This window comes from Lygodium microphyllum, chromosome 26, assembly GCF_053477565.2.
Source record: "Lygodium microphyllum isolate KBCC chromosome 26, Lygodium_microphyllum_v1.1.10, whole genome shotgun sequence".
In the NCBI taxonomy this organism is placed as follows: domain Eukaryota; kingdom Viridiplantae; phylum Streptophyta; class Polypodiopsida; order Schizaeales; family Lygodiaceae; genus Lygodium; species Lygodium microphyllum.
This window is the reverse complement of record NC_141160.1, coordinates 121,849,912-121,864,510: the sequence shown is the minus strand read 5'-3', so window position 1 is coordinate 121,864,510 and position 14,599 is coordinate 121,849,912. Positions and strand designations below refer to the sequence as shown.

Genomic DNA, 14,599 nt, shown 5'->3' with positions numbered 1-14,599 from the left:
TATTGATACCAGATACCACTAAGTACCCGTGCAACATAACTTATAGTAACTTTTGCCTTTGACATCTCATGATTTTCTCGGGTCTCGAGCTCGTATATTTATTCTAACCTCAGTTACACCTCACATGTGCAACATTTACTCAATCATGTGATTAAAAATAAATCCACATGTTAAGTGAGGTTTCAAAAATACGTGTCCCCATGACAGCCCTCCCCTTTGAAATCCTTTCAATTGTCCTCGATTGCATTGCCAAATGCATCAAAAGCAAATTACTACATTGGAATTTCCATAGGGCATCATAGTGAACACAACATGGCACACTGTTATTCAACCATTTCATATGCGCAACATATGCAAAAAATTACCACTCAACATAACATAACATAAGACTCATAAAAAATCTCAAACATTGCTAGATTATCATGTGACGTGTCCATTTCTCATGAGCTTAACTCATTTGGCAAAACCAAACCATAGGATAGGGAAAACCAAGCATAAACCATGGCTGAAACACCAATAGCATCATAAGACAATTTGCTGTCCACAAAACTAGCTGAATACCACTGAATATTAATGATCATACGTTGAAAACCAACATTCAATAATCAGCCCCTGATGACCATTAACTGATGCTACACCAAGCATAACCAATGCCATACCAAGCATAACTGATTACACACCGAGCATAGCAGATGCAAATGTACAGTTTCAGAGCTGTAGTGAAAACCATACCAATTTGCATACCAAACATAGTGACTAGTACATTGAATAGTGATCTCCTAGCAAACATACTGTTCAGGCTGCAGTACCCTGAATGTATATTGAATACATTCAAGATCCACTACTTCTATAGCTGTCATTATTGAGGACACAGAGGTGCTAGCTCCCTCACAAGCATCAGGTAATACTTTGAACCTCTGCTTTGCTAAACCTAATTGAGCCCGAACTAAAGTCAGCTATAATTGAAAAGCATCAAGGTAAAGCTGCAACAACTGAGGATGGTCTACCGAGTCATCCTCCTCCATCCATTTAGCATCCATTGGTGAATAATTCTGAAACTTCACCAAGTACCTTCTAGAACCCTTACCCCTGATCTTCCTCTCTTTGTGTGCCAAAATCTACTCTGGTACCAGTATTTCATCGAGCTTTTCAACCTCTAGCTGAATTTCAGCAGATACATCCTTTAGCACATCTCCATGAAAAGGTCTAAGCAAGCTCACATGAAAGGCATCGTGTATCCACCAGTGTGGAGGCAATTTCAGCCTATAGCATGCATCACTGATCCTCTCCAACACTTGAAATGGCCCATAGTATCTCATAGATAGCTTTGGATACAATCGCTCTTTTCCCTTCATCTTTTTCAGCTGTGCCTTTTCAAATCGTAGCAATACATAATCTCCCTCTGCAAAGTGCAAAGCATGCCTATGACGATCAATTGCTCTCTTTTTCTTATCGTGTGATCTTTGAGGCACATACTTAACCTTCTGATAAGTTGCATCCATGCTTTCCACATAGCGATCAGCCTCAAGATCTTATCTTTTGTGTGCAAAATAGGGGGTACTTTCTTACCCTCTGACACCTCAAAAGGAGCCTTACCAGTGGAACTATGCACTTTGTTGTTGTATGCAAACTCAACCAACGGAAAATACTGTTTCCACTGTGCTTTGTGGTCTAATACATAGCACTTTAAAAGATCTAACATTGTAGAATTTGCCTCTTTAGACTAACCATCAGTTTGTGGATGGAATGATGAAGAGAATTTCGACATTGTGCCATGTTCTTAAACAATCCTTTTCAAAACAAACTTGTCATGCGTGGGTCATGATCACTAATGATCGACTCTGGCATACCATGATACTTAAACGCATGGTGCATAAAAAGCCGTGACATATGATCAGCCTTTATCTTTTTCCTCACTGGAATGAAGTGGGTATGCTTATTGAACTTGCATATGATAGTCCATATCCCATCATTCCCTGTAGGTGTACGTGGAAGCTCAAAGATAAAATCCATAGCAATGCTCTGCCAAGGCCTATCGGGAACAAGCAAGAGGTGCAATAAACCTGGCATCTTTTGCCTATCATACTTAAACTTTTTGGCATACTATGCATGTCTTGATAAATTGCTCAACATCATGCCTCAAAGATGGCCAATAAAAGAAGTGCTCAATTGCCTTAACTGTGGCATCAATACCCCTATGACCCACACAAGGAGGAGCATGACTCTTAGTCATCACCTTGGCCCTCAACTGCTTTGTGACACACAGTCATCCATGCATCATCAAAAAGCCCTCTCGAAGTATGAAATGATCATGCCTCTGGCCATTGCAAAGCTGATCATAGACATTTCCAAAGTCAAAACCAGCAACATATTGATCCTTCATGGCATCTAACTGAGTGTGATATACCATACTGACAGCCGACAACTGAGGTTTACGTGACAGTGCATCAGCCACTACATTCTTTTTGCCATCTATGTACGCAATCTGAAAGTGAAACATAGACAAAAAGTTTGCTCACCACATGTGCTTCTCAGATAACTTTGTCTAAGTCAAAAAGTAGCACAAAGTCTAGTGGTATGTCTACACTGTGAAATCAACCCCTAAGAGATAGTGTTTCCATGTGGAAAGTGCATGAATTACAGCCAAGAGCTCTTCTCATAGACCTGCAAATTCCTCTCTGCACCATGGAGAACATGACTCTCATAAGCAACCACATGGCCATCTTACATTAAAACAGCCCCAATGTTGTTTCCACGTGCATCACACTCCACAACAAATGACTTCCCGAGATTGAGCAACATAGGATTTGAAGTCATCTTTTCTTTTAATGCATCAAATGCTGAAATTTCCACTTCTGTCCATCTAAATGGCACATTTTTCTTCTTTAATGCATGCAATGGAGAAGCAATTTCAGCAAAGTTCCATACATACTTCTTGTAGTACGAACATAGACCCATAAAGCTACGGATCTCATGAACATTTCGAAGATGTGGCCATGAGGAAATTGCCTCTTTAGTAGGATCCATACAAATGCCATCAACCGATATAATGTGGTCCAAAAAGTGAATTTCATGCAAAAAGAATTCCCTTTTCTTGTCATTAATCAACAACTGATACCCATGCATCTCATTGAATACTATGGCCAAATGCTTGTGATGCTTGGCCTCATTCTTCGAAAAGACAATCATGTCATCAAAGAAAGTGCCTACAAATTCCCTATGCTGCTGAAAGATACGATCGATCATTCTATTAAGCGTAGCAAGAGCATTCGTAAGTTCAAATGGTACGACAAGAAACTCATACAAACCAAAAGATGTTCAGAAGGCTATCTTGGATACATCCTCAAGCCTAATCCCAATCTAATGGTAACCGCTTTTCAAATCTATACGATTGAAAATGGCTGCCCCTTGCAATCTATCCAAAATATCATCGATCCTAGGGATCCGAAATCTATTCTTTATCGTGATTTTGTTCAAAGCATGATAGTCAATTCACATATGCCATGACCTATCCTTCTTCTGTACTAGAAGCACTGGAGAGCAAAACGGAGATAAACCGGGCTGAATCACTCCTTTCTCTAACAGCTCGTTTACTTGGCTCATAATCTTCTCCTGTTAGGCTGCACTAACCCTGTAAGGTGGCTTATTAGGTGGGCTATTGCCAAGGATCAAATCTATGTTATGATCCTCGGGCCTTTCAGGTGGTGAGTGTCCCGAAAGTGACTGAGAAAAGCAATCAGCGTACATTTGCAAAAATGACATGCGATCTTTATCCAAAGTAGTCACATTCCCAACATTTTCATTATCACTTTTATCCTTAGTGAAAACTAAGCCGAAAGATGATTTTTCATTACTTTGGAAATAGCAGAAGCAAATACAACAGGGACAAATTTCCCTTTCAATTTTACATCCAAAGTATGAACTTTGCCTCTATGGAAGAGGGTCACAATCTTATCATGAGTATCAATCACTGCATGCACACAATGATACCAAGCAAGACATCACATCCTTCCAATGGAGCAATAAAGAACTCTTCACTGTCCACATAACTTTGAATGCGCAAACGAAGCTTTCCAATGATAGGAGTGACCAGCTCTGTATGTCCCTTGCATGCCATACCAATCTCACCCATGTGCCCCATCTCATCCTCTCTGATGCTTAAACGGGCTGCCATATCAAGAGAGATGAAATTTGACCGTGCCCCTGGATCAAGAAAAATCAATGCATGCTGATCTCTGATTTTGCCCCATGTCCTGCAAAGTTCAGTACTTTCTTGATTTGGTTGATTTGCCACTACATCAAGCACTAAACCAGCAATGGTTTTGCCTTTCTTTCCCTTATTATCATCCTTTTCAGCTTGTTGTTTATTAGGACAGCTACGTACTATACGCCCTTCCTGTTCACAAATTTAGCATTTATTTGCAGCCATCAGCTCCCTATGTCATGTATCACTTTTCCCACTCTTTCTTTGCAAGTTGTTCCTCTTTCCAGCCCTATTTTCAGATCTTCCCTGATTTTCAGCTTTACTTTCAGATTTACCCTTTTTCTCAGCCTTTGCCTCTTTGACATGTAACTTGACATCATCATCGTGGAATCCTCCATCCTTTCCACGCATCAATGTGTCAGCTATAGTAGCAGTTTCTATAAGTTGAGACATGCTGGAAACAATGGACTTAATGAAAAAATCCCGAATACCCTTTGGCAACCACAAATATACTTCTCCACCTGCTCATGGAGGGGTACTGTGTGATAAGAAGTAACTGGCAGCAACGCATCCCAAAACTTCTTACTATACTGATCCAAGTTCTTGCAGTCTTTGGAATTCAACTGATTCCAAGCTGTCATAATGTCTACTTCAAAGGTACTTGTCAACCAATTTGAAGCAAACATTTGCTTGAATTGGATCCAAGCGGTAGGTGATTTCCCTTGAATAAGAAGTGTAGACCACCATTGCAATGCATTTTCCTTAAAAAATGTGGCTGCCGTGCGTATCTCAGATGCCTCTGTGAAGTTGCCTCCAAAATAGGATGCATCAAACTATTGAATGAAAACAAGTGCTTTCAGCCTATCTTGTGCACCACTGAAAGACTCAAACTTCACACTTTTACCACCTTTATCATAGTTCTTCGACGGATCTATGGGAGTCAAGTTATCATAAATGGGCTGCTGCAAAAAGGTTGCATTGGTTGTATTTGCATAAAAACCAACACTATTTGAAGCACCTACATGACCAGCACCAAATCCTTGTGCTCCAACAGTCCCTGGGGGTGCCGATACATATTCATATGGTCCGCTTTGTGCCCCAGGCATCATACCTATGCTGCCATACATGGGGTTAGGTATTCCACTTGCATTACCTAGATACATTGGGTGTTGTGAGCCATGCATTGGCTGTTGCATACCATAGGGATTTGTGCCACACATTCCCGTATGCGGTGCCTGTCCAACCACATAATTAAAAATGGTACCACCACCAAAGTATCCTTGTTGTCCCATACTTGCATGTGCATAATTGCCTTGCTGCCCATGTTCCCATGGATTGGCACTACCAAGTTGGCCATGCATTTGCACTTGCTATCCCATGGATACTAACTGTTTGTGCCCATCAGGCATTTTGGGCCCTTCTAAAGAAGGCTTAGGCATTTCCTTCGGTTCTTGTGGCTGTCTCGAAGTTGTAGAAGGTGTCTTTTTCACTTGGCATTTGTTGTCCTTCTTTGGGGCATTCAAGATTTGAGTAAACTAGGGATCCTTTGCCAATTCAGCAAAAAGATTTGTTGTTGTATGCATTCGATCCTTGAAGCTATCATTAAATTCTTTAGCCCCTTGCTAGTCATCAACCTCTTTATGCATTGAAGTGCCAACATTTGGGTCATTTCCCACATTTTCAGCATGCTGTCCATGCTGAAAACCATGCCTAACATCAGTCATTGCATTTTCCCCTTCATCACGTGATTGACCAAGGAGTGATGCATCCTCTCCACTTGATCTCGTATCACCATGTGAAGACATGCTTACTGTAATTCACTACTGAGAACAATTTCAGCAATAATGCAATAGTCCCAAGTTGCAATCAAGTACCACGGGCCCACCAATTCAAAGGATTTGAAGTCATCCCGGCAATGGAACCATGAAACCAGCCTTTCTTCCGTGGATGGGTGAGAAATCCCTGATTACAACTTAATTACAACAACAAACAATAATACAAATCTGAAAATACAAATTTAGCTACTGATCTTGGACAATGCACACCCGATTGGCCCCAAAATTTGTGCCCCTTATTTCTTTAGCTTTATTGAAGAAGAAGTTGATTTACAATGGGATTTTTCCTATCCCCTTTGCAGTCTAAACTCCCCTTGCTGTCCAAAGTAACTAGTAAGTCTTCAATCTGTTTTGCCCCTTGATTCGAGCACTTAATTGGCCTTCACCCACTTCATAGACAATGGAAATGCTCCAAATTCAATGGTTGGCTAGGCCTCCATCTGAATTTAGCTGAAATTCACCTTCACCTGAAAAATCCAAGCCTTGGAGCTTCCAATTTTTGGTACACTTCCCAAGGTTGTTGCTAAACTCTAATTTTGCAATAAATTAGGGTTTGCAGCAAAGAAATTTGCAATAACTCCAAGGGTCCAAATTCTGACATCTTTAGAGCAAGGCTATGAAATGGTTGAGAAAGCTGTAGAGAGTTTTGTCGCAAAGAATGACTGAAAATTAGTCAAATCTAGTTGTTGCCCTGCCACAACAGCATTAAATGATGTGGCCTGCAGCTGAGACATCCAAATCAACTATCATCTTGTACCTGGATACAGTCGTGCAGCTATGGAGGATCCGAAACTGCAATCGCCTCCTCAAAACTCACTTGTGGCTGGCTACAATGGCTGAAAATAGGTTGGCCATGGCTGCTCACAGCTCTCCCACATTTGCTACAGCAAGAATGATCTCGTTTTTCCTCTTCTTCAACCTTTTACCAGCCTATATGGGCAAGTTTGCCAAGTGGCGGCCTTTCCCAAATGGTTTTTCCAACATTATATATCATTAAATATTAATTTTCAGTCTTTAATTATTGAAAATTAATCTAATAATTATTTTGATGCCCAAAAAAAGAATTTGATTGGCCAATAATTAAATTGACTAGGCATCTTCTACTCCTCAGACTCTTTGTGCCATCTTTAACCATTAGATTGACGTCAGGTACCATTAAACGCCACATCGCTAGTGTCACCAACTGACACTTATGGTCAAATGAATGAGCTAGGCCAACAATTGACACCAGATACCACCAAGTATCTGTGCAACATAACTTATAGCAACTTTTGCCTTTGACATCCCATGATTTTCTCGGGTCTCGGACTCATAAATTTACTCTAACCCCAGTTGCATCTCACATGTGCAACATTTACTCAATCATGTGATTAAAAATTAATCCACATGTTAAGTGAGGTTTCAAAAATATATATCCTCATGACAACTTCTATGTTCAATTGCTTCTAGGGTGAGTTTCCAAGTAAACTCTCTAATGTAACTACCCTTCAACAACTTCTTTGATGCCTAAATTGGATAAACTTCTCCACATAAAGTTTAGTCCAATATACCCAAGACTTGTATCCTTTGCTTGGAAATGATAATTTTGTTTGATACCTATTCATGTAGAAGCACTAAGACAAATAAACAAGCTCACATCATGACAATTTTTTAGGGTTGCTTAGCGAGTTGTAATACTTGGAATGCATGATCATTGAGCCGCTTAGTGTAACCGAGCAACCTAATTACCCTCACATACTTCAGAAAATTTGTAATTCCTAAGACAATCGAAGGTTTATTGGTTAGGGAATCAAATTGGATAGACTCCCCCATCAACCCACGAGTCCAGGTGCTTCAATCCCATCTTCTTACAACTCTGTAAAACTTGAGGGTTGTCACTGGTATGCTAGGTTCCTGTAAACAATGGAGCATATTCGACCTCTACCTCAATATGCAGCTCCTTCTTTCCTATATTCATTTTACCTATTGCTTGTAATTAATCTTGGACAGCCAACACTTGATTGACCCCAACAAGTAGCACCCCTTTCTTTAACTTGTATTGATCCAAGTTGAAGTACATTGAGATATGGATCAATCTCCTTCATTCGTTGATTCAATGGGCTGTCATAAATGACCAGCAAAATTTCCCCTTGATTGGGTTGCAATTTTGGCATATTTTGGTCGTCAAGCTCTTGCATGTGGGCCAAAACAATTGGGGATATGGCTACCCTTCAAATCAGCTGTATAGGTGGCCATGGCCTATTTTTCACATCACGAGATACTTGCTCTTGGTGGTGTTACATCCCCCCTCTGTGTTTCTATCCCCCAATCCCCCTAGACCAATTTGAGAGGTTCATATATGGAAGTGGTTTCTGACCTATAGACAGCTCCAACCAGACTGTTTAGTACTTGTACATTAGTCTAAATTTCTTCCCAGTAATAAAAGTAGCCACACCTTTTTTTGAATTTCTTTTAAAACAAGAATATTACAATGAGCTTTCTTTCCAGAGGCAGCAAATGTCCATAGAGAGCCCTCCTTACTAATGTGCTAGGTTTCAATTCCTGATATTGGACAATCTTCCATGGCTTGTGTGGTGCAAGCTGGCTGCACTTTTGAACTTTCTACAACAACGAATGTGTAGTTTGATTCATCCAATGGTTTGTGCCTCAAAGCAGCAAGGAAGACACTAGTACCAAAGCAGCAAGGGAGACGGCCCTCTACAAAGCACAAGGAGAGATGGGAACCCAGCCAAGCTAATAATTGTCAATGTACTGGACCTGTCTTTGGGTTGAGAATAGTGCAGACACCAGCAGCAGAGCACTCCATCTCTAACCAATCTGCTGTCGGTAGCGGTTGTGACCAGCAAATGGATGTAGCCCAGCCCTAGGAGCACAAAAAAATGATGAAAACGAGTAGCTCTGTAAAGGCACTGAACAGCCTGCTTGTAAGGGATAGGCAACAATCAAAGAACATAAAAGCATTTTGGACCCTTGGGGTTGCTCCTGTCAGCAGTACCTCTAGAAAGGAAGAAAACAGCGAAACATAGGAAGGCAGCCATCAAGGAGTTATAGCATCTGAACTGCTCAGCCTTTCAAGAAGCCTCCCCAACTTCTAGCACTAAATTGGGTAGCATAAGTTAAATACTCCTTAATAAGCCTAATTTTGATTTTCATCACAGAAAGGCAGCCATCGAGTTATGGCATCTGAACTGCTCAGCCTCTCCAACTTCTAGCACTAAATCGGATAGCATAAGTTAAATACTCCTTAAGCCCAATTTTGAGTTTCATCAAGGATCACTTTCAAAAACTTGCTACCTCGAAAATCATGTGCTACATTTTTCCAGGCTGTTGGGACCAACAAAAAGTGCAGTGCACGTGTGTGTCTGGCGTTCAAAACGAGTTAAAATATTGGCAAAGAAGATGCCTAATATTATTTGTTGGTAGTGTGCCACAAGCAGCCCTAAAGAACTGTAGATTAAAGGGCTATTTTTCAGTTTCTTTGACAAGGGCATTTTGCCTTACGTATCAACGTCATTTATTACTGCTCAAATACATTCTAAACTTCTTTTTCCTAAGATTAATAAATCTAAAACTGTCAGCTTTTTTTCACCTGAATTTGACAAAAGCTTTGTAGTTCTGCACCCACAATGCCTATGCTTGGTTACTCGGTCTATTTATCGTCTTTACGAGGGGTACTTTGCCCCAGTCCTGGATTTTTGCCGGCATATTTACTGACTTGGCACAGTTCAACTTGAGTATAATAATTTTCATTCATTGGTTTAGATGGGGTAAAAAGCTAAATTACCTGATTGCATTATCCAAAGATGGAGTTTTTGATGTTACAAAGCGTTACACCAGGAACTGGGAACAGGTATGGTCTTAATTTTCCAATCCTACTTCTATTTGGTTTAATCTTGGGTCATGTCTGTGTCACTCCTGATTGTATATGGATCATATGTCTGTGACGCTTCATTGTACACGTAGGTACGGACACGTAGAAACATCACCACAGAGGATGTAGTTGTGGAAGTGGTTTCTAGTTTAACTGCACGATTAAGAGCTACCTTTCCACCAGATTATCTGCGACAGTTACAAGAGCGTGATATAAGGGAAGCGGCTGAGCTACTCCAGTGCCAATGTGAATGCACTGCCAAGCCTGAAGTCTTGCCTGGTAGGAAAACTGGGACAGAAGAATGGCGCAAGTTACGAGGGGAAATGGGTCAACCAACTGTATCAGAAGCTAGCAAGAATTTTGCAGGACCTAAAAGATTGTGCGTGGATGACCATGTTACGAGAATTCTGGATGCACTTGGAGATCTGAATGTATTTTGGGAAAGTGATTCCCACCATATCTTTGATAGTTTGCTTGACGCTTTGCATCAGGTGCTATGTAATCTCAAAACTGCTCCTTACAAAATGCGGAAGATTGAGCTCGATGTTGCGTCTGAGTTCTCAACAGTGGCTGCATTTTTTGACTGCGACATGTTGGAAAATCTGTGGCGCTCTCTGGCCCTGGAGCTAGAAAGGACCAGTTCTGAGAGACTTTGCATATTCTCTAATGATCCTATTGAAACAGCTGTAGCCTTGCCCGTTGCACTGGAAATTTTGGAAGCTCTTTCAGATGCCACAAAGAACAAGGCATCTACTGATACATCAGTAGATCGATTGGCATTTCTGGCTTCAAACAGGAGGCTGTGTGGTGGGGTGGCAGAAGCCAGTGCGGAGGAAGAACCTTTAGGCATTGTATGTACCGTCACTCATCCCAAATTTTCGGAATGTTCTTTTAGTTGTTTCTCCTGTCTTCTTTGCTTGCTTTTCCCTGACACGTTCCATATGTTTTCAAGGCGAGTTGTGCGTTTGATGGGCTCAAATCCACAAAGTGGGAGGAGCCCAATGGAGCCAAGGGTACTGCATGCTTACCTGCTTTCTGTACTTTCAACTGTAATCGGACACATTTACTCTTGGAGCTTGTCGTATTGTAATAATAGCTGAGAAGGCATTCTTGAGTTCATATGACCCAATCAAATTTTGCTTTTTCTAATTCGATGTATTCAGCAGAAACTTCCATCAATTACTCTAACGCATTGGTGAGTGCATCTGAAGTCCTCGGAATATGAACAATGCCTCTCCTAATTCCACATATTGGTTAGGATGTTAGGGGAGACTCACTTATCTTGCATATGATTTGCAACCCTGCTCAGCTGACTTTCCATGTTTATTTAAGCTTAGTTTGCACCCCTTTGAATGACTGAGGTTTGAGTACACTGTTGTGTGACTTTTTCGCAGGCGGATGGCTCACATATTACTTACTGGATACCAGTCGTGCGGAAGTAACCGCTTATGAGTTGGTCTCTGCTAACGACTGTCCTGAGCGTGATCCTAAAGATTGGTAAGGTCCATGGCCATCAAACCTCAACTTTTTGGGGAACGCATCCAGAGGTTGCTTATTATATCACTCGAGTGGTCCTGTCTGACCTGTAAAACCATGATTTGGCAGGGTGTTGGAAGGGAGCAACGATGGAGGATGCACATGGAGTGAACTAGATGCACAGCGTGGGCAGCTGTTCAGCCAGCGGTTTGAGAGAAGGTTCTTTGAAATCACTGCTGCAAAAAGGAAGTCATGCAGTGCACTAAGGTAGATTTCTGAACTTTGCCTTCATTAGACCCAGTAGAATGGAACCGATGATTAATGTAAGCAAATCTAGACTGACGTCTTGCCGTCCATTTGTTCCTTTGAGCAGATTCAGATGTACGGCTGTCCGAGATTCATCGTCACAATCACGACTGCAGATATCCTGCATTGACTTGTATGAGAGGAAATAATCCATTGATGAAGATTTAAGAAAAGAACTAGATGGGAGTGCGAGTCATGGGAAGTAAAGGCTCAATACCCACCATTTGGCAGCTTTGTGGTGCATTATCCTTCGCCTTAGGGTAAAGGGGCCAATAAAGTAGCGCCCTCCAAAAGGAAAACACACCCCACCCCAATTGAGTGACAATTTTACAAGAAAGATCTGGCTTTTTTAGCCACTTAACAATATAATATGATTTTTTTAAAATTACAAATGAGCTTAACTTAAGTCAAACAATTGAGTCATGTAATTTTTTTTAAAACTCTAAAGCAATACATCCTCGAGTATCACTCTATTGGCCCCTCACTGTCCCTCTTTTATGAACCTTTCATTTGTAACTAAGGCTACTTGATAAAAATATCAAAATGTCCTAATATTTTTTCTTTGAGCTCTATATAATATAAATAGTTTGACCATTAAAAAACATTTATGCAACTCACTTGGAAAAAAATTTATAATGGACGATTGTTATACAACAATCGATTGGCCCGTTTACCCTATTTCCTTTGTTCGGGTGAAAAGAGGCATTATACCCATCAAATTTCAAACTTGTAAGTTGTTATCGACTTCATCAGAAATCAAGATCTAAAACAGAAGAAGAACAGCCTATTGTAGAACCATTAACACTACATGATAATAACAAATGAAAAGTGCCAAGACAGTGGTGCTCAACAATTCAAGGAGAGATATCAAGGGAAAATGGGGATACTTATTCATTAGGGAATGGAACAAAACGAGCATAGAAGAGTGAGCCATAACTAATAGATTGGCCATGTAGGGTCCATCAAGAGATCTCAAGGTAGTCAATATATATCTTAACGCATATAATGGATTTTTAAAACTCATCTAGGGATATCACTTGATAGGGATATCCATAGGTTGAATAGGAAAAGGGTGTGTTTTATTCATGAAAATTTTATAAATGAAGGGTTTTCGTATTCAGCCTTCAATGCATGTAATAGTAAATGTTCTAGCCACCACAAAAAGAGAGCCAAGAGAATCTTGCCATACTAAATAATAGGCTAGTAATGTGTGGATTTATGGATACTAACTAACCACCATTGTACACTATTAGGTGGGAACCATCCTTATGGACACTAACAATATAATGTACTAACCTTACATTGTGTATACCTTTCCTCACCATTTACTAGCACATCCACTATCTCTTCCTATCTCATGTGCATGTGAGAGGTTGAGGTAGTGGGTGTGAGTATGACAACTTCTCCTCCATCTTATATTTCCCTTCTCTCCTCTTCTTCTTCAATGCACAAAGAACCATGACATGATATGTGAGGCAACATAGGTGTGGAACTTGGCATTACACCAAGTTCATGGGGATTCAAGGCAAATAAGCTCCTTTCATGGATTGCATTATAGTGTGCTTGTTGTGAGAGGAAAAGCATAGATCTATGTCTTTATTAACTTATCAATTGTTTCATAGATTGGAGGCCATACATTAAGGAATGGCATAGAAAGCACAAGAGCCTTGGGCTTGAAGCATATCACACACACATGTGCATGGACATGTGTGCACACACAATAGGGGGAGTGAGGGGGTGATGAAAGTATGGACCTCAACCAAGAGCAACATGCAAGTCTTCGCTATGGAGACAATGCGAGTGGAAAAGAGAGATGATGCTAAACTACACAAGAATAATTGATCATTATCATTGGTCTCTTATATATGCATCAAGTACATGAGTCTTCATTATGGAGACAATGGGAGAGTGGAAAAGAGAGAGAGAGATGATGCTAAACTACACGATAATAATTAATCATTATCATATGTCTCTTTTATATGCATCAAGTATATGCAAGAATTTTATGTGTATAATAGTTAGATAATATTGCTAGCTCAATAGCACAACAAGAGTATCATAATGCAAGCCATCATAAATTTGCATCATACGCTCTTAGCCTTTCTTAGCATATATGTCAAGGCAAGAAATGAAATTTTCTCCAAAAGCTTGTGGTTTCGTCTCTGAAAATTGTAATCATGCTCACCAAAGTGAACACAGTTCCTAAATTTGCAACAAAAACTTTGTGCTTGCTGTAATAATTTGACAAAATCTCCTCGCTCATTGGTGAGCCATATGCTACATCCATCTCCTCTCGCTATTCGCCTTTATTGTAATAAAAGGGATATGATGAATCACAAGGTAAGTAATATCCATTTGTACATTATTTAACTTTACTTTGTTTAATTAAAAGATGTATGGAGAAAGTTAAATCTCAAAGAGACCATGAAAGAAGTAGATCTATGTGATTATAAATATATTTCAATTGATGAGAATATCATTAATACCTTGAAAAGGGGGTTACAAATTACTCAACAAATTTGTGAAGATTTTTAAATGAAATGATAAAACTAGTGTCTAATATCTATTACATAAGGATTTTTTAAGCTATTCGTGAAAAAATTAAACTTATAGTAAGGGATTTATAAACTATGGTAAAACATCACAAAATGATCAAGAAAATATCACAAAATAGGTTACATAGGGATATATAAAACATGCCATGAACACACGTGATATCTAAGATTTATATGTAGTGATATTCCCAAGTGTAGTGAACTCTCATTGTTCTATTCTTCTCATTCTTCCATAATGCTTACTAAAGTTTAATCACACATAAGTGATAAATACACTAGGTCACTAATTGACCATACCACTAACAAATTCTTACAACCACTTTGGACATTGGTCAAATGCTGCAAAGTAATT

General features: G+C 39.9%; 1 protein-coding gene across 2 annotated transcripts in view; it reads left to right on the top strand.

The window, feature by feature from the left end:
• The window catches only part of PNG1 (peptide-N-glycanase 1), a 253,484-nt gene extending 241,224 nt beyond the window's left edge, over positions 1-12,260 (top strand). The window contains exons 12-17 of one of the 2 annotated variants that reach the window (XM_087667535.1): positions 9,802-9,889; positions 10,003-10,761; positions 10,863-10,923; positions 11,305-11,407; positions 11,516-11,653; positions 11,760-12,260. In XM_087667535.1, the coding sequence (XP_087523661.1) occupies positions 9,802-9,889; positions 10,003-10,761; positions 10,863-10,923; positions 11,305-11,407; positions 11,516-11,653; positions 11,760-11,841 (1,231 nt within the window). In that variant the 3' untranslated portion in view covers positions 11,842-12,260. Of the gene's footprint in view, positions 1-9,801; positions 9,890-10,002; positions 10,762-10,862; positions 10,924-11,304; positions 11,408-11,515; positions 11,654-11,759 lie in introns of those variants that run through there. The other variant, XR_015688796.1, reaches the window with a different exon arrangement.
• The last annotated feature ends 2,339 nt before the right edge of the window (positions 12,261-14,599 follow it).